The sequence below is a fragment of the Peromyscus maniculatus genome, chromosome 2, assembly GCF_049852395.1.
Source record: "Peromyscus maniculatus bairdii isolate BWxNUB_F1_BW_parent chromosome 2, HU_Pman_BW_mat_3.1, whole genome shotgun sequence".
NCBI lineage: Eukaryota > Metazoa > Chordata > Mammalia > Rodentia > Cricetidae > Peromyscus > Peromyscus maniculatus.
This window is the reverse complement of record NC_134853.1, coordinates 141,240,777-141,266,466: the sequence shown is the minus strand read 5'-3', so window position 1 is coordinate 141,266,466 and position 25,690 is coordinate 141,240,777. Positions and strand designations below refer to the sequence as shown.

The window sequence follows — 25,690 nt, the reverse complement described above, 5'->3', positions numbered from 1 at the left end:
GCAGGTGGGCTGTTAACAGATTTTAGCAACAACCTTTCTAAATGTGAAAGTAAAAACAAGCTTCGGGGATCTAAAAGCAGCCAGTCCCGCTGATTTACTCCACTGAAACGAGTTTTGGCTCCCCAAGTTAGCAGCAAAAGCCTCAATAAAAGGAAGCCCTCTGCAAACCCGACAACAGGCCATGCCTCCTTAATAGTCACCTGGATGAAACTTTGCACTATACTGAGAGCAGGTTCCAGAACAGACTCCTCCCACTTCGAAACATCAGACACTTCTAAGCCATACACTGGGGGGACACTGGGACCAGGTCCTAATGATGACAAAGAAGAGTTGTGAGAGCCTGGTCTACAAGACCCGATCTATTCTGTTTCCAGGACTCTTAAAACCCTCAAGAGGAACACGTGACATTCTGACCATGCTATTCATTCTACTATAAATATGAGCTACAATCCCAAAGACCCAGAAGCTTGATTCATAAGCGGCCTACAAGCCTAACCATGTAAACAGAGACTCGAGAGCACAATCTTTGACCAGTAAGGAAATCAAAATGGAGTATCAGCTCTGGTGACTACTGAGTGGGCTATTATGAAACAGCTCTTTAGGAGGAACAAGCTGAGAGTTTTGAGTGAGTGCCTGCTCTAAACTTCATGTCATCTTAAAGTATGGTTCTGTGTGGGAAGAGAGTTCATACTCCTTGACAGCATCTGGATAACCACAGGCCTTAACCAATGTACCACTGAACTAAAGAACAAGTCTTGGGCTCATCTAGTTGAATCTCACTCTGCCCTCCATGCTTTTTTTTTAGAGACGGAGGCTCATGTGGCGCAGGATGTCCTCAAACTCATATGTACTTGAGGTTGGTCTTGGATCCCTGATCCTCCTGTGTCTACCTTCCAAGTGATGCGATTACAGCCAGGTAGCCCAATGCTAGGCTCCTAAGAGCCATATCTAAAGAAGGGGGAATTCAAGCAACACTCTGGTCCATACTTCGGACTGGCCGTGAGACTGGAGCTGTCATGGAGGGATAGACATCCGCCCATCTGGCCAGCTGTGCTGCATACCTTAGCTTCGGTTCCCCCACACTCTGCAGAGACACTGCTCTGCCTTCTATAGCTAGGTGAAGTCAGTTACTGGATGGCAAAAAGCACCGTCCCGTGGGCAGAAAACATCAAAGGCATTGGGATGCCAACGGCTGGCAGGTGCTGGCCTTTTGAGTGTGCCAACCACAAATAAGAGTCTTCATAAACCGGACTGGCCTACACCTGCCACCACATGGAAAGGTGAGACCAGGAGGTGCAGGCAGCACCACAGCACACCTGGCCTTGGTTAAGCTCTGCACCTGTTTCTAGGCCACTCTACATTTTCCTTTCTCCTCTAAGTCCTTTGTTGGGCCTCTGTGCCCTGTCTAAGCACCTTTCAACAAGTTCTCGGCTCCCAGCTGCTATTTCTGGCTTGGGTCCAAGGCCAAGCTGGGGTGGGGAAGTCCCTCTGGCTCTCTGCCAGGCCATATCCCAGAAGACTAACCCTGCCCAATCAAATGTGGCTCCTGACTTTGAGGGCAGCTGTGCCTTTCTCTCTGGCACCAGGACTGCGCCTGAACAGAATGAGGTGCGGGCATATGACACTGCGCCATCAACCCCTCCTGCCGCAGAGACAGGGATTACTACAGCCTTACCACAAGAGGAAGTTCTAAACTACTACAAAAAAGCCTTTTGTTTCAGACTTACTGTCCGACTTGGGAAGGGAAGTTGCACTTGAAATCTGTGGTTCTGAACATCAAGTTCAGCTGAGATGAAGGTGGGATCCCTGCTACTTATCAAGACAGGCAGACAGAGGGTAAATGGGAAGAAGCGACACCATACATCAAGGTGTACATGGTCAAAGGCACCAAAGGGCAGGGATGGAGGCTGTGACTGGAAGCAGAGGTCACCGGCAAAAAGCCAGCTGGAGATGATCCAGAAGTGTATTTTAAAAGTGTCTCCAAGATAAACTAGGGTGGGGATAAACTTCACTACACTTAAATGTATCTCCTTTTAGCTCATAAGCACACAACTGGGGACCTGAGGGCCAATATGAATGTCAGTTAGCCAACAGTATGGCTAAAAGAAACATGAGCCTAGACTTAAAAAGTCAGGTCTGTATCTGGGCTCTAGCACCTTCTAGCTGGGGGTGGGGTGGGGTGGGGTGGTGTATGTGTGTGTGTGTGTGTGTGTGTGTGTGTGTGTGTGTGTGTGTGTGTGTGTGTGTGTTACTGGACCTCTACTAGGTCCTCCCATTCTTATCTATAAAAACAATTACCCCTTCACCTTGAAGCCTCAATATTACTATACATAGCACAAAACTGAGTGACAAAGACACAGGATCTCACTGTTTTTTCCTTCCCTCGTCCTTAAAAGTTCTGTCCAGTTAAAGTGTCAGCTGAAGCAATTCAAGTACCATGTATCTGACCCCAAAGATAAAGCAAGGGTAAGCAAACAGTGTATGCTTCGCCTTTTTATTAAAGATCACCAGAGCCAGGACCACTTGAACTGGGAAAGCTCCCTGCAGATGTCTGCCTGCTCTTCAGGCAGAAGACTCAAGCTGGCGTCAGACCTGACACCCAGCCTGCTCACAGGGAGCTATCTTTTCTCCACCTCCTGCTTGCAGCCACCACCATCTGTTCAAGGAATAAGGACAACTCTTCAATGGAAACTTAACTGCTATTTTTTCCTTCCTGGGACATCACCAGAAAACACCCTTGAATAATCATCTATGCAAAAGACCCACCTGTGGTCTAAATTCTAGGGCCAGATCTAGAAACTAACGTTGGTTTGCTGAATGAGCAGAAGACATCAATATTCTGTCAAAAAGGATCCAGAAGAGGAGGAGAAAAGTGGGACTCACTGCTCAAAAATCGGTTTTTAACCCATCGGTTTTGCTTCCGGGCATATCTCTTGGTGACTTGTTTCAGAGCCTCAATCCCTGGAAGATACGGCAGACATGGGCATCCAGGTGAGCCTTTCTGTCTGTCAGAAGACAGCACCTCCCAGCCCAAGAGCAAAAGAAATCGGCACACTGTTAGACTTCACAGATAACAATCTCGGTTTTTAGCTGGGACTCTTCTAGCCTCAGCTCAGACTATCCCCCAAGGATGTCCAAGACTAGGTCAGACGGAGGAAGTCACACCTTTCTTTAGAAGCTGGTTACTAGTCTCTGGTGTGCATTTTCCCTCAGTGATCAGGTACTCGTGAAATTCCTTGAAGCCAATTGATTGGAAGATACCATGTTGATAGTCCTGGCTGGGAACAGGAGAGCATCAGCAGTGAGCCACAGCCTCTGAGACGGATTGAGTAGGGGCCTCGGATATTAGCTCATTGATGAGAACGTGAGATCCTGAGCAATTACTGACAGAAATTCTCCCCTTCCCGCCCCACCAGTCCCCAGGTCATTTCCTTAAAAGTAACTCCTGGGAATGTCTGAAAAAAAAAAAGCAAATTACCCTTGTAACAGGCATATAATAAACCTCCTTCAACAGGTCTCGCCAATGCCAAAGCCGAAGACTAGTGAGTATATCCAAAACCAGCATTATGTCTATGGTCTTGCAACCACAGACAAGCAGTGGAGAGTAAGTCAGAATAGTAGCCAGATCCTCACCCATTTTCTGAAATGTTCTTAAGATTATAGCGTCTGTGAAAATCTCTCAGTTCTTCCAAGAGTCCAGCAGCAAGCATGTCATCCACTCTCTTATCCAAGCGTTCATCTAGAACTTAAGTCAAAACAGCCCATGAATGAGCAGCATGTGGCAGGTGCCTACTACACACTCACAGTGAATTGAACAGGCTGCCATAAAGAAGGGTTTTTATCCAAATCAAAGCATTCAGATTTCAGAGTATACAAAAATTCATATTGTATTTGCTTGTACTCTGGACTGTGCAAGAGCAAAGCAAAAAAGAGTGAAGCACGTGCCTTCTTCTTCTTCAAACAGCATCTAACGACAGCTGGAGTGAGGGTGAGCGCTCTGCTGTGTAGAATGCACACCAACCGCTCGCTGAGGGTTCCCTGTTGACTTGCCTTTTCTCTTGGTTCTTTCACAGGGTCTTACTATATAGACCAGGCTGCTGTGGAATTCACTACATATACTGGGTGTCCTTGAACTCACACAGATCCGCCTGCCTCTGCCTCCCAAGGGCTGGGATTAAAGGTGTGCGCCATTACAACCAGTGGTTGACTTTTCTTATTTTGTCACATTTTTTACTCTAACCTTGTGTTACTTTCATCTCAGAATCCCCAGGTGACATCCTGGTGCATCCTGAACTACCAAGCTGAGTGGGAGAGCATCGTCAGCCAGGTGCAGCAGCCGGATGTGGCTCTGCCATGAGTCAAAGCCATTAGTTTATCCTGAAGTGTAGTGTGAGGTTTGACTAGTAAACACTTCATTAAGTGACATTTTTCCATAAACTTATAACTGAGAGTGATTTAAGAGCAAATTATCCTTACAATTATGAGTGTTGGTGCTTATCTTTATTGTTGCTACTTCTCAGCCTCTAATGAGCACAGCTTTTTCTTACCTCACTAGGATTTGGTTACTGGGGACTGGTCATGTATGATGCTCACTACAAGCACTCTGAATCTACTTATAATTCATTTATTTTGCAGTGCTAGGACTTGAATACAAACCTTTGTGCATGTCAGACAACTGTTCTACTACTAAGTCATATCCCCAACCCCACAACTCTGTGTAATATTAGTTTATTGAATCCTTAATGGATGCTATAAGATATGTACTATTATTATCATTTCTATTTTATAGAAGAGTTAAAATACATAAAGGTAAACTAATTGGTCTTAAGAACTCACAGAATAAACAGTGGTGGTGGTGTATGCCTGAGATCCCAGCAATTGGGAGGCAGAGGCAGACAGATCTCTGTGAGTTCGAGGCCAGCCTCCTGGTCTACAAAATGAGTTCCAGGACAGTCAGAGCTATTACACAGAGAAACCCTGTCTTGAAATACCAAAAAAAAAAAAAAAAAAAAAAAAAAAAAAAAAACTCACAAAACTGGGAGACAGTGGAGCAAGTGTGTGAAGTTTAACAGTGTCTTTAAGCCTGGGCAATTCACCACTGCACTGCACTGCCTGCCCACATAGCCATTTTGTTTTCCTAATGCCCAGAGAATGGTCTTTATCTCTTTTCTTAGGCCCACAGCACTCTGAGCAGATCTCTAGGCCAGCACTGAGGACTCTGCTGCAGCCCTGTCTATCACCCCACCCCCAGGAGGTCTGCAAGGACAGAAACTCTCACTCCTCTCTAAAGCACGCCACAGAGGGCTTGGCACTTTCCTGACAGGGCCTCAGAACACTTTAGCAACAAATGCTACCAGGCTGGCTAGGAACCATCACACCTGTTTCTCCGGCCTTCAGTCAATCACGAGGTCAGACCCCCATCCACGGAACTCTTCCCTCACTCTCCTCTCTCAACCTGTCTAAGTGGCAGTCTCTTTTCCACTCTGTGCATCTCATCCTACCCTACTCTGGTATCTGAGAACCAGCCTTCTCCTCTGTCCCTGAGGGAACAGCATGGAGCCTAAGTCAAGGCATGGTGACGTCCACGGCAAACCCAATCGCTTACATTAGTGCTCACTCTCAGCCACGTGGTTCTAAGCACTAGACACACAAGAACCCAGCAGTCTACGGTTTACCTCAGATGCACTCTAGACGGAAGACATTTTACCTGTCTGGTCAGCATGAAGCCAGAGGATGCATGGGTTAGGGAACTTGAGAGGGCCCCCCAGTGGACCACCGCCTTCCTCTGCATGTTGACGATGAAGAAATTCACTGTGAGAGATTCCTGTTTCTTCAAACACTTGTAAGCTCCTAGGTGGTTTAAAATAGGAGGTGGGGTGGGAAACTCATTAGGAAATATTCATTCTCAACTGGAATAAAGAGAAAGACTATCTCACAGAAAGCCTCATTTGTCAACTTCATGCATAAATTCCCAAACCAAGATGTTCCAGCTTTATTCTAATCCTAAAGCTATTCAAAAAGGCACCTAAACTCTGGGTGAGAAATAACACTGTTCTTTTAAAAACACATTCTAGAATTAGTTAAACGGGTTCAGAAATAACAGGTTTCCTCTATACAAACAGAAGGAGACTCACTTTCAAGTGAGCAGTAAAAGCTTGTTTGGGACACTCTGTACAAGCCAGCAAGTCTGGTCTCGCTGGAGCACCTTTCCCACAGTACCAAGGCATGCCGCACATCCAGCTCAGCCACTTTCCTTTTCAATATGTCTAAAATTAATCAAGAATGCTCCTGGCTAATTCAGTACACTCTCCTGGAACAAAGACTGTCGAGGACAGAGCCCACACGCTCATTCTTAAGCCGACGTCCATGTCTGTGTGCATTCTGTTATATTACACACCAGGTAACTGAGCTCCCAAAGCCACATTCTCCACTCAGGTGACTGCGACTTATCAGCTGGAAAGTGATCTTTTCCTTCCTGACCCACTTCTGTTTCCTGAAACCCCAACAGCAGAGCGAGACCCCTTGTCTTTCAATATCCATGGCCACTCTGAGCATCTGTGAGGAAAGACCTAACAGCACCTCACTTATTTACATGAAGAAAACAGACTCCACCCGAGAGAGCTGATAAAAGGTCCCCATCTTCCCTACGGGAGAGACACTGGAGCTCTTGCTTGGAACCTACTGATTCTTCCTGAGGCACAGTTCTCAAGCAGCACAGGGGAGGCCGTAAGAAGTCAAGATCTGATTAGGGAAGAGGGAGAGCAAAGACAGGCTCTAAAGTTACAGCATGCACAACTGTAAACTGAGTTTCACTAGTCCCTGAGTTGAAAAAACATGGAAATCGGATTCGAACAAAGTATGCGGAGTCGGGTGGGATGACAGATGCCTGATTCCAAGCAATGTCATACAAATACAGGAAGAACAGGAGTCAAGGCCATCCTCAGCCAAGCCAATCAGGACTCCATGAGATCCTGTCTCAACAACAGAAAAAAAAAAGTGTGCCTACTTAGTACAAACAGCATTTCCCTTAGAATATCCCTTCCCAGGGGGATAGTGCCTTCAATGAGGAGAAAAACACTTGGAATAGAGTGTGGCCCTCCAAGTACACCTCTGTGTGAAAAAGACCTTTCTCTTTAGTGTAAAATTTCATTGGAACAGTGCACAATGGGGTGAGGGATTCTTAAATGGCTCTTCGAAAGCTCTTCCAAAGGAAAAGTATAAGAAACAGCGGTATTAAAAAATCTTTTGCCGGGCGGTGGTGGCGCACGCCTTTAATCCCAGCACTCGGGAGGCAGAGGCAGGCGGATCTTTGTGAGTTCGAGGCCAGCCTGGGCTACCAAGTGAGTTCCAGGAAAGGCGCAAAGCTACACAGAGAAACCCTGTCTCGAAAAAACCAAAAAAAAAAAAAAAAAAAAAAAAAAAAAAAAAAAATCTTTTGAGAAAAAAAAATCTTTTGAGTAGAGTATTTTATAAGCCCCCAGCACCAATGTTACCGTAACAAGGGATACGTGTAGCTATCACACAGTAAATCCTTAGCTGTCTCCTGTGCCAAACACAGGAACCACCCCCAACACTGCAGAACATAGGAAGTTCCAATTCCAAACAACTCTCAAGAAGCACGTGAGGAGTTCATTCACCACCTCTCTTCTCTACAACCAAGTTTCCATGTGCAAAGGTGAGCTGACCTATGAGACAGCTTATAAACTCCACCTCCCACTGGGAAAGCTGCTGGGACTCAACCCAGCATTGCACAATCACTTATGAAACTCAAGTCACAATGTAAACGGATTGCATGCCAGAAAAATTTTATATGAAAACTGTTATACAAGCAAAGATCAAATAGAAAATGAGGCAAGATTACATAGGCCCTGGGGGAAAACAATATTGTACTATGCCTTTAAAAAGTAACAACAAAGTAGGGTGCAGCTGTTGATTGAGGGAGCTGGACTGAGGCAGGGCCTAAGTTAGGGCCCCCAAGCCCACTGAATAGAACAACAGCTCTCCACTATTACCAAGCCTCTCTACCACCCCAGTTAGCCAAACACTTTACTGTCTCCCAGCTCGAAAGGAACTCCGGGGTAATGGAGGACGCAGGCTTTCTTACCTGGCCACTTTGCGTTTGTCATGTGGGTGTAGTTTGGCAGCCATTTCTGGGTCCACCTGGCTTAGCCGTTTATGGAGTTCATGGCCATCCTCCTTCTCAAGCTCTACTTTCCGGTCCACCCCTTTCCTGGTGCCCATCTCCTGGGGCCAGTACATGAAGGTTTAGAATAAATTTAATCCAACTATTCAATAAACATTGAGACTATAAATGGGCCAGGCGTCCTACTAAGCCTTAGAAATAAAGAACAGAGGTGGTTCTGAAGATCTTACCATCCAGTGAGGGACAGCTCATAAACCAAAAATTCCAATATACTGTGTAAGTACTGTGAGGCCATAATAAACAAAGGAAGGGCAGCTTCCCTTGGAGGGAAGTACTTTGTTACCCTGCTTGATCATTTTAACGGGGCTACCTTGTCTATTTGAACATATCCAGGAATGTAGTCTACCCTCCCAAAAGAGTGGACCAGAACTGCCAGCACATTTATTACCATTTGCAAAGTCTCACCCTACACAGTAGCACCTCCATAAGAAAGGTCAGTGTTGGACATCTCTGACATACTGTGCTGGCAGCCAGGAAATGCTGAGTCAGACTGATGTACTGCTAACTTACACAGGGATGCTAATTAATCCACACAGAGCTTTTTTCCCACACACAACCCCTACCCTTAGGCCAGCTTGGAGGAGTACACTCACATACGGAGGTGGCATTTGTTCAGAATATTAAGTAGGAAAATTACAGCTGCTGACTGTAAGAAACAGGTAAGAGTCAACCTTCCTCCCACTACAATTATTTGGCATGAAAAAAATGGGAACCATTTCTCTAGTGAGGTACAAGTAAACTAGACTTACCTTGGTATTCACAAGAACTTTCCAGAGCAGAGATTCAATGTAATAATTGGTTCCTCCCACAACAATAGGAATTTTGTCTCGAGCAAAAATATCTTCAATGTAAACATTAAGGAAGTTATTTAATATCAATAAGAGAATCCTGACTCATGTGGGAAGAACAGTATTAGCAAGAAATCACAAAGGCCAGCATGTGGATGCACACTTCGGGCCTCCACCCACGTATGCTTACATGCACACACATGTGCACATACTCACACTAACAAGCACACACCACACACACACACACACAATCTATAAAGGAAAACCAGGGAGGGAAGGAGGGAAGGAGGGAAGAGGCAAACAGAGGGGCTGAAAAGCCGACTCAGTAGTTAAGAACATTGACAGCTCTTCCAGAGGACTGGGTTTAATTCCCATCACCCACATGTGGCTCCCAACCATCTGCAACCCCAGCCCCAGGGAACCCAATGTCTTCTGACCTCCTCAGGCACCAGCCACACATGGGGTGCAGACTTAAATGCAAGCAAAGCAGTCATATGACACATAAAATGGTTAATATTTTTTAATAAGGAACCACATTTGTTTGGAGAGCTGAGGTTCGAAGGGGGAAAGCAGAGGAAGCAGTGCTCCTTCAGTGTCTCCTGTAACCTCCTGGAGTCATTTTAACTAGACCTGGGAGGACTGACTTCCACAAACCAGACACGGGATCTGAGGATGCGGCTGAAGTGTGGCTGCTTAGCATGCAGAAGGCCTCGGTTTCATTCCCAGCACCACATAAACTGGACATGGTGGCATATATCTGTAATCCCAGCACTCAGGAAGAAGAGGCAGGAGTATCAGAAGTTCAAGGTCAGCCTGGGGATATATGAGTCCTTGTCTCAAAACAACAACAACAAAACAAAAAACAAGAGGGGGCTGGAGAGCTGGCTCAGTGGCCAAGAGTGCTGGCTGCTCCTGCAGAGGACCACGTTCAGTTGCTAACACCCACATGGCAGCTCACAATCACCTGCAACTCCAGTTCCAGGGGATCCAATGCCCTCATCTGTCTTCCACTAGCACCAGGCATGCCCATGTGCACAAACACACATGTAGGCAAAGCATTTATACACGTAAAGTAAAATCAATCCTTTTTAAAATTTAAAAACAGAAACAAGAAGAAAAACACCACCAGACATAATGCACAATGGTACCTGGTTCTAGAAATGTTTGTTGCTCTTCCAAATAAGGCAAGGATGCTCACCAAGGTGACAGACACCCAGTGTGCGACTTGGCCTTCTAAGATGAAGCACAGGCTGATTCCCTGTACCACGGTTCTCAGAGTCAGACTCTACCATTACTGAGCTGGAGTTCAGAGTTCAGCCACCGAGACCTCACCAGACTTCAACTTCCAGGGCTCCACTCCTGGGCAAGTTACTCAACCTATCTGGGCTTCAGTTCCTCACCTGTGGACCCCAGAGTGCTTAGGGACGTTAACTGTAACCGTGTGCAGAGAGCCTCCCTGAAAACTAGCAAGTACTCAGTTACCGCAGCCACTACTGGTCTTACAGCTCTGCTTCTTGGGATTCTCTTTAGAGTCTCTTGAGCAAATGATTACTTGCTTTAACTAGGGTTTTGCTTATTTAAGAAGAAAGATGACTTGCAATGTGCAAACAATCATTTCCTCACTCCTTCCTGCCAGCCAACCTGCAGTGTAGAACCAGAAGCGTTCCCACCAGACTCCTTCTCACTGGGAGAGTGTGAAGGAAGACACTACCAACAAAGGATCAGAGAGAGCTGGCCCAGGCACAACAGCCTAAAGCCCCAGCACTCCAGAGGCTGAGGCAGGAGAATTCCGTAAGTTCGTGGCCAGCCTGTGCTGCATAATGAGTACAGGACCAGCCAGGGCTACATAGACCTTACCTCAAAAACAGACAGGGGCTAGCAAGATGGCTGGGTAGGTAATGGTGCAGGACACCAAGCCTGCTGACCTAAATATGGGCTAACTTTGAACTCCCCACCTTCCTGCACTGGACTTGAGTGCTGGGATTCTGGAGCTTGTTAAGATACTCTGTTTGACATTGTGCTTTTACATTTATGCACTTAACCAAACTTCACAAATCCAGCCTAGAGCAAGCAGATCTGATGAAGTCATCCTCTGCTGTTCTGTCATTGGGAAACATTAAACACTCTCCTTTATGTCAGATCTTTATGTATAATCCAACTGTCTTATAGCAAGACATCATATTTGGTAATAGGTATTAATCTACAAAGGGCTTTCATATATATTATCTCATCTGATACAACAACCCTGCAAAGTAGGTAGACCTGAAATTATTATCTGCATTTTAATCTGCCCATTTGATAGGCAAAAACATTATCTCGTTGTCTGGATTTGCATGCCCATGATTAGCAAGAAGGACAAACCTTTTCCATGTTTATCTCCATATCTGTACTTGCTCCTATGTGAATTACAGACAAGGCCCTGTAAGTATTTTCATATTCACAAGAGAGTCAGTCCTTCATGTATTGAGACCATTTGTCACTTGTTCCTTAAGTTATAAATATTTCCCCCCAAGTTTATAATATGTTCTGTTTGTCCAAAGCTGGCTTCAGACTGCTGTGAAACCAGTGGCCTTACCCTCCATTCCTAGGTGCTGGGATTACAGGTGTGCACCACCACACCGAGCAGTTTTGCTTTTTTTTTTTTTGGTTTTTCGAGACAGGGTTTCTCTGTGTAGCTTTGTGCCTTTCCTGGGACTCACTTGGTAGTCCAGGCTGGCCTCGAACTCACAGAGATCCGCCTGCCTCTGCCTCCCGAGTGCTGGGATTAAAGGCGTGCGCCACCACCGCCCGGCTAGTTTTGCTTTTTTTAACTTTTATAATAATAACACTGGCAAAAACAGACATGTATCCTGTAGTTCCCAACATTTATATTGTTTATAAAATTCTTCCATGTCGACTGATGCATGTGGCTACAATTTATTCATTCTCACTGTTACAAAGAACTTCTATGCCAGATGTGGTGGCGCACGCCTTTAGTCCCAGTACTCAGGAGGCAGAGGCAGGCGGATCTCTGAGTTCCAGGTTTACAGGGTGAGTTCCAGGACAGCCAGGGCTGCACAGAGAAACTTGGTCTCGGGGGAAAAAAAACCAAAAACCCAAACTCCCCCCCCCCCACACACACACACGCAAAACAAAATAAAAAAGAAACAAACAAAAACAAAGACAAAAGACAAGAAGAACTTCTATGAGCAAAGCAAATTCTGTACATTCTTCTAAGAGTGAGAATTTGGGGGTTTAGTGCTACCAAGTGCAAAAGTGAGATGCATAGCTAAGAAAAACCTCCTGAGCAAGAGTGTCCCTAGAGCATATGCCCAGGCGTTCTGGTTCTCAGGCCTTTTATTTTTTGAGAGCAGCTTTCTATTGCAGGCTTGCCTAGAACTTCTTATGCTGCCATGACCTTGAAGCTTCCGATCCTCTTGCTTCCCTGAGGCTAGCCTGGTCTACAGATCAAATTCCAGGACAACCAGCGCAACACAGAGAAACCCTATCTTGAAAAACCAAAAGTAAAGATAAAACCCAAGCATACTTTAAAATCAAAAATCAAGTAACTTCTTAATCAACTGTATGTTCTATTTGTTTTAAGTTTCACAAATGTACATATATATGTATATATGTAAAATTCATCTGGAATCTCTAATGTTTTATGAAATAAAACCCATATGAAAAGACTTAATTTTACTTTCTTCTAAAACAACTGTGCCAAGAATAATTATAATTCCATTCATTCTTTTTTTTTCAAAACAGGGTCTTTCTATGTAGCCCTGGCTGCCCTGGAATTTGCTATGTAGACTAGGCTGACCCCAAACTCAGGAGAGATCCATCTGCTTTTGCTTCCCCAGGTGCTAATAAAGAGGTGTGCCACCATCCAGGGCTTCCATTCATTCTTTATCATTCTGAAATGCATGAGACAAATGTATATATTCATTTATACTGCATTTCCTATTCTGTTTCAGGTTTTCTTTGTGTGGTTTGTGTGTGTGTGTTTCTGTGTCTGCATGTCTGTGGGGTGCACTTTTGGGAATCAGTTTTCTTCTTTTCTACTCTGGGATCTGGTGATCAAACTTGGGCCATACATCTGTGTGGCAAGTGCTTTTACCCACTGAGCGGTCTCCCTGGCCCCTCTGTTAAAAACTCACCTAGTATTTTATAACTGCTATTGCCAATGAACCCTCAACTTAATGGTTCAAGATTCTTCCTGTTATGGGGGATTGAACCTAGGACCTCATTCATTCATACTGATCAAGTTCATGGACAACTGGCTTCACCCCTAGTGGTTATTACAACTTTTCAATGTTTGTTTTAATAGCTAGCAGTTCAGATATTAAAGACGATCTGAATTTTAAAGTATAAAGCAGGCCTCTCACAGCACTCATTTTTTCATTTTGTCTTTTATATTTTTGATATGGGCTCACCATGTATCCCAGGCTGGTACTGAATGCACAATCCTCCTGCCTCGGCTTCTCTTAGAGCTAAAACGATAGGTATAAGCCCCTCCACCAAGTTCTTTTCCTCAAAAATGTCTTGCTCTTATCCAGAACTATTTTCCCAATCCTTTCCTACTCAACAATCCCTTTGAAGTTTTCAGTGACTTCATTATCATTATAAATTTATAATATCATATCTCCACTTACAGAGCAGAGAAACAGAAGCTCAGTGGTGTGAGCAAGTGCTTCACCCAGGAAAAACAACATGGTTAAAAGAGGTAATTTTAGAATTAGAACATAGGTTTTCTACTTCTAAATCAGTGTCCCTGTCATAAAATGTTTTTTTCTAAATATCCTTAGGAATCCTATGTAGGCTGGTGGAATGCCCCGATGGGCAAAAGCACTTGTCCTGCAAGCCTGATGACGTGAGTTCAGTCCCCAGGAGACCACGTGGAAAGCCAGATGTGGTATACACAACTATAATCCCAGCACTCACATTTCAAAATAGGAGACAGAAGGAGGAGAATCCCTTGGAAGCTCATCACGGGTCAGACAGCCTGGAGTACACAGAATGGCAGACACAACAGAGACCTTGCCTCAACAAGGAGAGGGATGACTCCAAAAGTTGCACTCTGACCTGTACACATAGACATGGCACACGTACGTACACACATACAATAATAAAAACACATAAACTTTAAAAGAAAGACCTATGCAGACCTCTTGTGATAGTGCAAACCGTAACTTAGGAGATCTGGAGTGGAGCCCAAGAGTCAGCATTTCTAATGAGTTCCGAGGGAAGCTGCCTACTGGGAGTAGGTGCCCTTGCTTAGAAGAAGAGGCCACTAGAAGCCCACCACGCCTGGGTGTTCTTCTCCGTAAGGATATCAGGGCAGTTGCTCTGTTCTTGAAGTCCACCACCGTGTAGCTGGTCACAAGGGGATCCACAAAGCTGATCATGTGGTGCTGGCACATCTTCTGCTCTTGGGCAGAAACCTTATTGGTGATGATGTCTAGCCCTTCATAGACCTGTGAGAAAGAAAACGACTGTGAGAAAGTCATCAACCTCCACAAAATACACACTCAATGAGTAGAAGTGACTGTCTGTTTCTTCCTGCAGCCAAATACTTGGCTGACCCCAAGCAACAGGTCTAGCTTTGTCTGGGAGCCCAGCCAGAGGTACAAAAGCTAAGTCATAGAAAGAAGAAAGCTAGCTCGCTTTCACACTGTAGTTGTTAGCCTGACTTCCAGATCAAGGAGGTATGTAAATTCATGCCAGGAGAAGGAACTCCACCTGAAGCATTTAGAAACGAATCGCTTCTTTATGTATTCTACCTATCACAGGTCTCCAGAAAAGGGAACATTCTGTATTGTTCATAACTATTCCAAAAGGCTCAGCAGTTCTTGGATTTAAGGGGCTCTAAAGTTTTTAGGATCCATATAAGACAGATTCCATCTTATGAAGTGGCCAATGTATGAGGACACATAAGACACACACATCTTCCCACTGCCTTGTAGAGACATCATGATGTGCCCAGTGACTGCTCAGGTCAGCACTTACAGTCTAAATACTACGGGCAATAGCCTGCGTGCAAGCTCTTGATCTGCCAATTCAACTACAAAGTCCAAGTGTTCTTTGTCTGAACACAAGGTCTCAGATGGAGACCAGATTTCAAAATACTAGTTTGCGAACAGGAATAACTGTTTGGGATGAAATGTTCTCTCTGTAATCACTGATTCTGAAGGAGCACTGAACCGACAAATAGCAAGTTCCACAAGGCTCTAAAAGCGTTTTCTATCTCACATTTCCCTTTACTTACACAAGTGTCAAGTGAGTAGAGGGCGGTGCTATGGTTTCAAGGAAGAGCCCTGGCGCCATGCTGCCTCCGGTCAATCCCTGGCTCTGCCACTTACCAGTTTTCATTCTTGGAGTGCGCAGACACTAACTTCTCTGAACCTCAATCCCTCATAAGTGCAGTGGAGATAATAACACTAACTCAGAGGGTTGCAAGGCTTAAATTACTTAATCCATATAAAACGCACTTTGTTTTTACCTGGCACTCGCTAAGCACTGTGAGGGGGGTCTTTATATCTGTATCACTCCACTCACTACCCCTACTTTTCTATCAGCCACTTAAAGGGCTAACCTTCCATCCTGGGATCTGCCTTTAGGTATATATTCTAGAGCTGTGGTTCTCAACTTTCCTAATGCTGCACCCCCCTAATGTTGTGGTGATCCCCAACCATAAAATTATTTTCATCGCTACTTCACAACTGTAATTTTGCTACTGTTATGAATCATAATGTAAATATCTGATACGGTCTTAGGTGGCCCCTGTGAAAGGGCTGTTTGATGACCCAGGGGTTGATCATCACTGTTCTAGAGTCCCTTAAGATGACAAGGTTGAAAAAGCAAACGCAGCCAGATGTGGTGGTGCACACCTTCAATCCCACTTTGGAGGCAGAGGCAGGCAGATCTCTGAGTTCGAGGCCAGCCTAGTCTACAAGGGTGAGTTTAAAGATAGCCAGGGCTACACATAGCCTGAAACTATAGCTACACATAGTTTTGAAACTCTGTCTCAAAAATCCAAAATAGAAAAGCAAACATGTAATTGTAGGTAGCCCCAGAAGGCCCGTGTTATTACAAACAGAACTGCCTAACATACAAATGTCAGAAATCAGGAAAAATTAAATCATAGTTCAACTTGCATTCATAGAGTTAAAAACTATAACATAAAAGATAAAAAAAAAAATTCAACCACTTATGCATATTGTTATCTTTAAGTGATCTGTTAATCCTTTGCCTCCTATAGCATCAGATTCATCAGGACAGGACATAAAGATGTGGGTGAGCTGATGGTGGTGGCACTCACTTGCAGTCCCAGTGTTGGAGAGGCTGAGGCTGAGACGCAAAGATCACATGTTCAAGGCCAGTCTGCACTGCATGGAGAGCTTCTGTGTCAAAGCAACAAAACTAAAAGAATGCATGAAATGACACATGTCACTTAAAGTCTGCGTTAGGTGGCTTCTTATGTGATGATCACAGAATACACTTCTACAGACTAGGTCTGCTACAGTGTCACTGGGTGATTAAATCGTATTGTACAGTGTTCTATACCCAGTCACTGCGTTACTGTACGTGACTGTCACATACTATTTGTGACTGAAAATGGGAGAACGGCAGACCTGCAACACTGGCCAAGCTTCCCAAACTAAAACTTGGTGACAGACATGGGAATTTAACCTACTATTTTCAGTCTCCATCTCTCTGTATCTCTGTGTCGGTCTGTCTGTCTGTTCTTCTGTCTGTCTGTCTGTCTGTCTCACTCACTCACTCCGTGTGTGTGCACCTGTGTACATGGTGGGGAACAGTCTTAGATTGGAGGGTAGAGTTGGGAGAAGAACAGGACAGCTCAGTGGGTAAATGGCACTTGCCACCACGCCTGACAACAACCTGAATTTGATCCTTGGGCCTCATCCTCCATCTCCTACTAGTTGTCCCCTGACCTTCACATGGAAGCCATGGCCTGTGCAGCAACCCCCACACTAAAAACAAATCTTAAATAGCGCTGGGAACCCCACGCTTGCCTAACATGCACAAAGTCCTGGGTTCAGTCACACTGCAGGGCGTGGGAAGGAACGCATGGTGACATATGCTTGTAATCTCCATACTGAGGTGGAGGCCAGAGGGTCAGAAACTCCAGGTTAGCCTGACTACATAGAGAGTTCTAGGCCACTTTGGGCTGAATTAAACCTTATCTCATAATTAGTTAAATCCCAGACAAGGTCTCACTGTGCAGCCCTGGTTAGCCTTAATCTCACAGATCACCTACCCCTACCTCTCTCAATTGCTGAAATTTCAGGTCTGTGCCACCATGCCCAGCTTATTTATTTGTTTGTTTGTTTGTTTATCTGTTTGTTTATTTAAAGCCTCAGGTAAGTAGTAAGATGTCTGAAGCCAGGCATGCAGCGCACATCTATAATCTTAGCACATAAGAATTGGAAGGAAAAAGGTCACAAGTTCAGGCCAGTCCTACATAGCAAGACCCTGCCTCAAAAGACAAAAATAAGCCAGGTGTGGTGGCACGTGTCTTTAAATGCAGTTTGGTCTATGCCTGGGTTCCAGGCCAGACAAGACTTTATTATGAAACCCTGCCTCAAAAAGTAAACTGAGGAGGAGGAGAAGGAAAGAAGAAACACCACGAAGGTGCCATGGTCCTCTGACATGGCCCTGAAAGTCCAGACGAGAGGGCAGCAGCTCCTCTACGCCCGGGCTTTACGATCCCCAGACGGAAGCTGCCATTAGGGACATGAAACAGGCTCTCAGCCCACTGCTTCCGAGGCCACCATGAAGCTGAGAAGTCCATGTTCTAGCCTACTCTCCTTGGCATCCCTGTGTCAAAGTGAAGAGCAGGCAGGACACGTGAGTCATGGAGGGCTCAGAGTTCTCTGACTTATGATCTCACCCTGCACAGGCTGACAGACAACCTACAGGCAACACCAGACCATGCCGAGCCAACCAAGACAGGTGCAGGGGCAGCTGCGGCCTTCGCTACTCTGTGGCCTGTCGATGGCTGATCTCTGAGGTCTAACAGTCCTCCCCCTCCCTGCTCTGGGGGACCAGCAACACAAGTTCTCTGTGTGTTCATGAGCTAGAGTTCAATTCGGGCCTGAGCCCTGGAGGGTGGGGCCTGAGGGCAAGTGCCCCTGCCCACGCCTCTTTCAGTTCCAACTCTGCTGTCTCTCTAGGCTCACCCCCAGATATCTCCTGCCTCAAATATCCTACGTCCTCCACTGAAGGGCTCACTCAGGGTCTGAGGAAAGGACCCGTTCCCTTCTCTCCGGCCCTGTTATACTTGCTAAACCACGTTTTTGTAGCTTTGGTTAAAGTTCATCAGCCTCTACAAATAAAACCTGATAGACCGATATAGATTATGAAAAAAATAAAATAAAAATGGTAGCACCAAGGTCTGGAGAGATGGCTCAGCAGTTAAGAGCACTTGTTGCTCTTGCAGAGGACCTGAGTTCAATCTCAGGAGCCACAGGACAGCTCACAACCAACTGTGGTTCCAGTTCCAGGGGATCCAATTTATCCAGCTGTATGGACACAAATGATACATTTTATGGGTATATATTCTTTGTTAAAATCAGCTGTAGAGCTAAAAAGTAAAAACGAGGCTGGATGGACGGCTCAGTGGTTAAGAGCATATGATGCTCTTGCAAAAGACCTGAGTTCAATTCCCAGCACTCACACCGGATGGCTTATGACATACTATAATTCTAGAACCAGGGAAGACTGACACCTTCTTCTGGCCTCTCTGGGCACCACGCTCATGTTATACACAGACATACATGCAGGCAAAACAGCCATACATGTAAACATAAATAAACAAACAGCAAAACCACAAGAATAAGCTACTATTGGTTTGCATCAGAGATAAATATTCAAATACACCTAAAGAGAGTTGAGGGCACAGCTCAATGGGGAGCAAGCACTTGTCTAGAACATCCTGGGTTCAGTCCTTAGTACTGCAGAGAGAAAAACAGAAACAACAATAAAATAATAACAAAACCTAGGAACAAATCATTATGTAAAATGCTACTTTGGGCCCGGGTTTAGGTGATAGCCATATCTCAAATGCCACAGTCATGCTTAGAATGGTATCATGTATTTATTATTTATGTGACCCGTGGCTGAATGCCTTGCACATCCCCTCATACACAGCCCCCGTTAGCTCCAGTGCCTCTACTCAGAACAGGCAGTCTGGGAGCCGGACGAGCTAAAAAGAAATCTTTCAAAGACAACAATCCACTCGGCTGCTCCCAAGGGAACCTGTGATGGAGCACACAGAAATGGCTGTGAGGAAGATCAGCTGGCATAGTGCTGGCCCAGCACACATGAGGTCATGAGTTGACTCCCAACACTACATAAACTGAGTCTGGTGGTGCACGCCTGTCCTGACAGCACTAACAGACGGACCAGAAGTTCAAGGTCATCCTAGGCCACATAAGGAATTCAAAGCCTGCCTGGGTTAGAGACCCTGTCTGAAAAAGAAAAAGAAGGTAATTACAAGCTATGCTCTGTATGTCATATTTTAACAATAATAAGAAAACGTGAGTTTCTTTGTGATGTCTGGAATGTTCTCAACAGTTTAGAGTTTAAGGGGGACAGCCGGCTCAGCAGGTAAAGGTGCTTGCTGGCTGATGGCGCGAGTTCCATCACTAGACCCACGCGATGAAAGGGGAGAACACTCCTCAGGCTGTCCCGTCACCTACACACTGTGGTACATACAAACAGGCGTGGGTGCACACTAGATCAAGGCTTAAAAACACTTGGAAATTAGAGGTTTCGGTCAGTCAATTATCTAACCTAACTGACTTGTCCCAGCACACATTCACTAGGAGCCCAGTACACATCAGGTATTCTGTCAGCTGTTAGGCATGCAAAGAAAGTTAAGAGTTCCTGCTGGGCATGGTGGAACCAGTTGTGATCCCAACGGCATTTGGGAGGCTGAGGCATCATGGCCACATGTTCAAGACCAGCCTGGACAACTTAAGACTCCAAATCAAAATAAACCTGGAAAGGGAGGGAGGGAGGGAGGGAAGGAGGGAGGGAGGGAGGGAGGGAGGGAGGGAAAGAAAAGTGAGATGAGGATATAGTCAGTGGTCCAATGCTTGCCTAGATACCTAATGCTCCCTACAAAAAAAGAGTTCCTGCTCTCATTGAGGCCAAGTTAGTCATGCTTACAGGAGACAGATACAAATGCCTGTAAGAACAGAGCAAGCACCATAAACATTGAAAAAAGCTGGCTACAATGGTGCACACCTATAATCCTAGTACTTGGGATACAGAGGTAGAGGGATCTTGAGTTGGAAGCCAGCCTAGGCATATACTAAACTCGTCTTAATAAAAAACACAAAAACAAAAACAAACCAACCTTGGGAGGCTAAGGCATAAGGAGGACTGCTGTGAACAAGACTAACCTGGATTACATAGTGAAGTCTAGGACAGCCTGGGCTAAAGAGTACTGTGTTTCAAAAATAAACAGACTGTTTAGGGCTGGAGAGATGGCGCCACAGCTAAGAGCACTCGCTCTGCAATCATGAGGGTCCTGCTCTCAGGGCAGCAACAAGATCGCTGCAGCTCACTAGTTCCCACCCTCGCCAAGAAAGCAAGATGGGTTCAGGGAGAGACTCTGACAAGAAAGGAAAAGGCAGAGTGACAGAGGACACCTGTGCCAACTACTAGCCACGATGGGAACATCACAGGCACCTGCACGAGGCATACATGGATGCAAGTACAATACACAGTGAACAGTTTTTTACTGTTTTTGAGATATCAAGTTTGTGTCATGTAGTATTCCCTAAATACCACATCAAAACCATCAAACATTCAGCCAGGCAGTAGTGTTGCACACCTTTAATCTCAGTACTCAAGAGGCAGAGGCAGTCAGCTATCTGTGAGTCCAAGGCCAGCTTAGTCTGCAAAGTGAGTTTGAGGACATCCAGGGCTACACAGAGAAACCCTGTCCCAAAAACAAAACAAGAACAAAATCAAGCATTTAACATTGAACTGAATTTTATAGGGGAGTACATCTTTGTCTTGCCTATTTGGTGGTTTATTTCTAGAGTGAAATTTTTTCAGGAAAAGGCCAGAAAGCTTAAGAAAGCTGACCTCTCTAAATGAGCAGAGCTGAGCGCCCAAAGGGGCTAATACGGGTCGGGAAACTATAACAGAAATGAGGGAAGCAGATGAACCGGGAAGGAGCAGCTCTTAAGTGGAAGCCATGCTGTCCACCAGGGGACAGTTGGTGGTCGTCCCAAACACACTGAGAGTGCTACCGCCTATGGACCAGATATGCTGAAAAAATAAGTAAGTAAATCAAAACATGATAACCAGAAGAGTCTTTTGGCCCCTTCAACAAAGGATTACCTGCCCCAAGGTCAACAGTCCTTGAATGGGAGATCCTGTCCAGTAAATCTCCCTGAGAATCTCTTCCCAGATCTTGAGGGATCCATTTAAAGCTGCCATCCTCTAAGGCTGCCATTCTGTTGGGTGCACCTACAGCTGTGGTGACAAGCAGCCCTGGCACTAGGCACTCTGGAGCTCCGACTTACCTAGCTGGCTGGCTCTGACACCACAGTGTCCACAGTTAGAGGACAGGCTTCTCCCTAAGTTGCTTCTTTAGATCCAAGTTATTGGCCCTTCATGACTTCATTTCATTCCCACACCATGTCAGATCCTGCGGTCCTCCAACCACATTCTTCCCTCCCTGGAAAACCACAGCCTCCCTCAGTTTACAGACAACTACCACCACCCTTCTCTGCTCACCACCCCACCTTCAAGTGCTCCCTGGATGTCACTGAGGTCACAAGGAACCTGCCTGCCAAATGTAACACTCCTCACTCAACTTTCAAAACAAGTTCTGGAAAAAGTAGCAATCTGCTACTGCTGAGCACTCCGATTCAGAAACTAGGCTCCGACAGCACCACTCTCTCCAGGTTTAATTCTCAGTTCACTAGCCCTTCCTCAGTCTCCTTTACTGAGGCAAGCTACTGATCTATTAGTGCCGTCTACCACGGGAACACTACTGACAAACGGTAGTCTTTACGGCATGTGCCTGCCACTTCACAAGCCTCTTTGGATACCATGGCTTCTACAGTTGTCTTTATGCTGATGAGTCCCAAGCCTGGATCTGCAATCCAGGTCTTCCTTGTGGTGCCAGGCCTGAACATGGAACTGAACTTTCCATCTCTATGAAAGCTGCCTGCAGTATGATGAAGGGGTCAACAGTGCAGGGCTCTGCCTGCCTGACAGGGCTCTGGCTCCACCAGACAAGAGCTCAGTTATTTAACCCACTGTGCCTGGACTCTCCACTTACAAAGTAAGGGGGATCTTAACCCTACCCTCCGAGAGTTCCTGCAGCAATTAAATGATTCACATAAACAAAAGCACACGGAGTAGGGCCTTCCTTTCCTCTCAAGGCAGTCAATAAATGTTAGCTAGCTAGTATTATCTGCAGCCTGTCTTCCTCATCGGTCACCATCGTCACCTCCAAACAGGCACCTGAAACCTGGCATGCCGCAAAGTGAACTTATTATCTCCCCCTCTGCTTGTCTGAGTAAACCACCTAGGTAATAAACCAAAAACCTTAAAGGGTTCCTGGTACCTCAGTTTCTCCTCATTCCCTCTCTCCCTCAACTTTCGTCCATGCCAGTTTTTATGTCTTTTTATTTATGTTTTTCTGAGACAGAGTCTCACTGTGTAGCCCTAGCTGTCCTGGGACACTCTATGTAGACCAGGCTAGCCTCAAATTTACCGAGATCCACCTGCCTCTGCCTCCTAAGTGCTGGGATTAAAGCTGTGTGCCACCACACCCAACTCAGGTTAATTTTAAAAATTATCTCAACAGGACAGTGAGATGGCTGGGTGGGAAAAGATCTTCACCACCAAGCCTCGTAACCTGCCTTTGAATCCCAGAACCAACACGATAAAGGGAGAGGAGAGACTTCCAGCCAGGCATCCTCTGCCCTCCGCATGTACATCCTGGCACAAGCACACCCGCACACTCAGACATATACACCAACACACAAAAACCAACACGATAAAAATCTCACCGTTCACCACCTCATTTCCTACTGTCATTACAAACCGTGATCTGCATGACTTCTCTAGACTATTCTATCAGCTGCCTCACTGATTCTGACCTTCAAAGTATAATCTCTCCAACAGAGGTTCACATTGCATTTTTCTAAAAATAAAATCAGATTCCATCCAGCCCCAAACTCCATAAAACATGTCCCTGTGAGAGCTGAGCTCTCCCCAAGTCCTCCCCTCTCATCTCCCACAGAACCCTGCATTTCCCACTCTGACAGAACTTACTGTATACAACTCCAGAAGTTTCATCTCCCCACTTCCATCTTTCTGAGGAAGAAACTGTCTATGTCCCTGCAGCCCCAGGTCACCACAGCCATGTTGCTATAATCCCGATCGACACAAATCAGCTCTGTGCTCTGGCTAAGTCTCTTCTCCCTGGAGCCTCATGTTTCTCATATCTGACCACTTTAACAGTCCAAGTTTCAGGGGATGGGCTGGGGGGGTGAACATATGCAGATGAAACAAAGGAGAAAAATTATTTTAACGAATACGACACTAGAAAAACTCGTTTTGTTTTATAAGATAGGGTTTCACTATGTCGCCTTGACTGGCTTGTGCTCCCTCTGTGGGTCAGGCGACCATCCTCCAGTGTGTGGCTATCCTCTTGCATGGGAGTCACCAACACTGGGATTACAGGTTTAGGCTAGATTTTCCTTTTATCAAATTCAACTAAGCAGATGGTCAACAGCGAAAGGGCTGATCTCTCCCAGCTAACTTTACTTTCTTAAAAAGTTAACTTTTTAAATTTACAACTTCTCTTGGTTAAAAAGAACGAGTGTGCTACAGAATCATGGCCATTAGGCCTTTTAGCTTTATTGAGCAACAATTCAGCTGAAGGGCTTGCTGGGCCGTTAAAGGCAAGCGCTGCTCTAGCAGAGGACCCGAGTTCAGTTCCCAGCACCCATAATAAGTGGCTCACTGTAACTCCACCTGTAATTCAGTCCCAGGGGATCCAACACCCTCTTCTGGCCTTCAGGGTGCACACACTCAGGTGTGCACAAGTACACATCATTAAAAATAAATCTTTTTTCAATTCGGTGCTGTTGTGTTAAATGACTTGTGTGCCGGCGGCGGCGGAGAGGCTCCGGCCAGGCTGGTGGCCTACATCTGACGTCTTCAGTGTTAACTGAGCACTGCACTAACTGGAAGAGCATGGCGGGCGAGTGAGGGAAGGCAGCTGTGTGTACAGGATAAAGGAGAAGACTGTCAGCTTGAAATTCGGGCTCTTTACCCAGCTGGAGCCTTCAACTCGCAGGTTAAGTATCTAATTTTTATTTTCCCTTAAGTTTCCTCATCAGTAAAGTGAGGATAATGAGCACATCTACATTCTTTCCTGAGTATTCTGATAATTAGTTAATATACGTGAAGTGTTTAGAACAGTGCCAGCAGACGGTAAGTACTACATTAACTGCATGACATTATATTTAATATATTTAATTACTAGTGATTAAGCATGATTGTCCTTGGCTCTTGGAGGTGAGTCCCTGGCAAGTGTTTGAAAGAAGAGAACCACACTATACCAGAGCTAAAGTGTGAGTGTTCTGAAAGTGCTGGGAGCCAGGACAACTTCACAAGTTGCTTTTCTTCTTTCTCCCACCGTGTGGTCCTCAGGCTTGGCAGCAACTCCATGGCTCGGAACGAGACTATTCTAAACAGATTCCTGGGCCCTTCTTTTGGCTAGCAGACTATTCAAATACTGATCCCCGAGGAAATGGAATTTCCCCAGGAATCCCATGCTGGGAGAGGGAAAAGGTTGAACCCTGGGGTCACCAGATGAGGAGATGCATTCCTAGGAAGACATTTCAGAGTTCTGACACCTTGTCAGACTGCCCTGCAGGAGAGGCTGAAGCCGAGACAATGACGAGATGGCAGCACCATACCTTGACTAGAATGGAGGTGGAGATGGGCAGCTGTCACTGGACTCCATTCTTTATCTGTTCCTCTTCCCATTGTGGCCACATTGCATAAATCTGCTTTCCTTGCTTTTTCGCTATGCTTGTCTGTTTAACTGACCTACTAAAGATGGGTGCCAGCCACCGGGCAGTGGTGGTACATTCTTTTAATCTCAGCACTCAGGAGGCAGATGCAGGAGGATCTCTGTGAGTTCAAGGTCAGCCTGGTCTATATAGAGTGTTCCAGTCTTCAAAGAAAGACTCTGTCTCAAAAAATAAACAAAAGACAGGTGGTTAAACCCAACTATTAGGGCTGTCAGGGCCCAGGCTCTGTCTGACCCTCACAGCTCCAATAACAAAAGGGGCTTTAGACACTGGGACAATGTATGACCCTTAGAGTCTCTTAACAAAATACTGACAACTGCTGTTCTAACCCAGCACATTTGCCCATCCTAACATACCCAAAGAGGAAGCTCAGACCCAGAATCATGACTTGTCCAAAATCATACCTATATATAGTAGCAGGGCTGAGAGTAAAACCCAGCTTTCCAGGAAAACAAACGTGTCTGCCAGGTAAAAGGAAGACCTCAGAGTAACAACAAACTGTAGCTTAGGAAAGGATACCGGCTTTGAGGTTTGCCATCAACAGATGCTAGGATACTAGCTAATTGCTGTAACCAGTAGCAGTGCTCTTGACACTCCCAAGTGACCCACAGTGACCCTAA

The 25,690-nt window shown here is 45.6% G+C and overlaps 1 protein-coding gene across 4 annotated transcripts in view; it reads right to left on the bottom strand.

The window, feature by feature from the left end:
- Positions 1 to 25,690, bottom strand: part of Trit1 (tRNA isopentenyltransferase 1) — a 46,088-nt gene that overhangs the window by 2,595 nt on the left and 17,803 nt on the right. For 2 of the 4 annotated variants that reach the window (XR_013049314.1, XM_076564978.1), the window contains exons 2-9: positions 14,304 to 14,444; positions 8,954 to 9,051; positions 8,105 to 8,251; positions 5,708 to 5,850; positions 3,634 to 3,745; positions 3,166 to 3,278; positions 2,884 to 2,961; positions 201 to 310 (exon numbers count right to left, since the gene is read on the bottom strand). Coding sequence is in view for 2 of the 4 variants with exons in the window: in XM_076564978.1 (XP_076421093.1) it covers positions 201 to 310; positions 2,884 to 2,961; positions 3,166 to 3,278; positions 3,634 to 3,745; positions 5,708 to 5,850; positions 8,105 to 8,251; positions 8,954 to 9,051; positions 14,304 to 14,444 (942 nt within the window). In the remaining 2 variants the exon portion in view is untranslated. Of the gene's footprint in view, positions 1 to 200; positions 311 to 2,883; positions 2,962 to 3,165; positions 3,279 to 3,633; positions 3,746 to 5,707; positions 5,851 to 8,104; positions 8,252 to 8,952; positions 9,052 to 14,303; positions 14,445 to 25,690 lie in introns of all 4 variants that reach the window. The other 2 variants (XM_042271826.2, XR_013049315.1) reach the window with 2 other exon arrangements.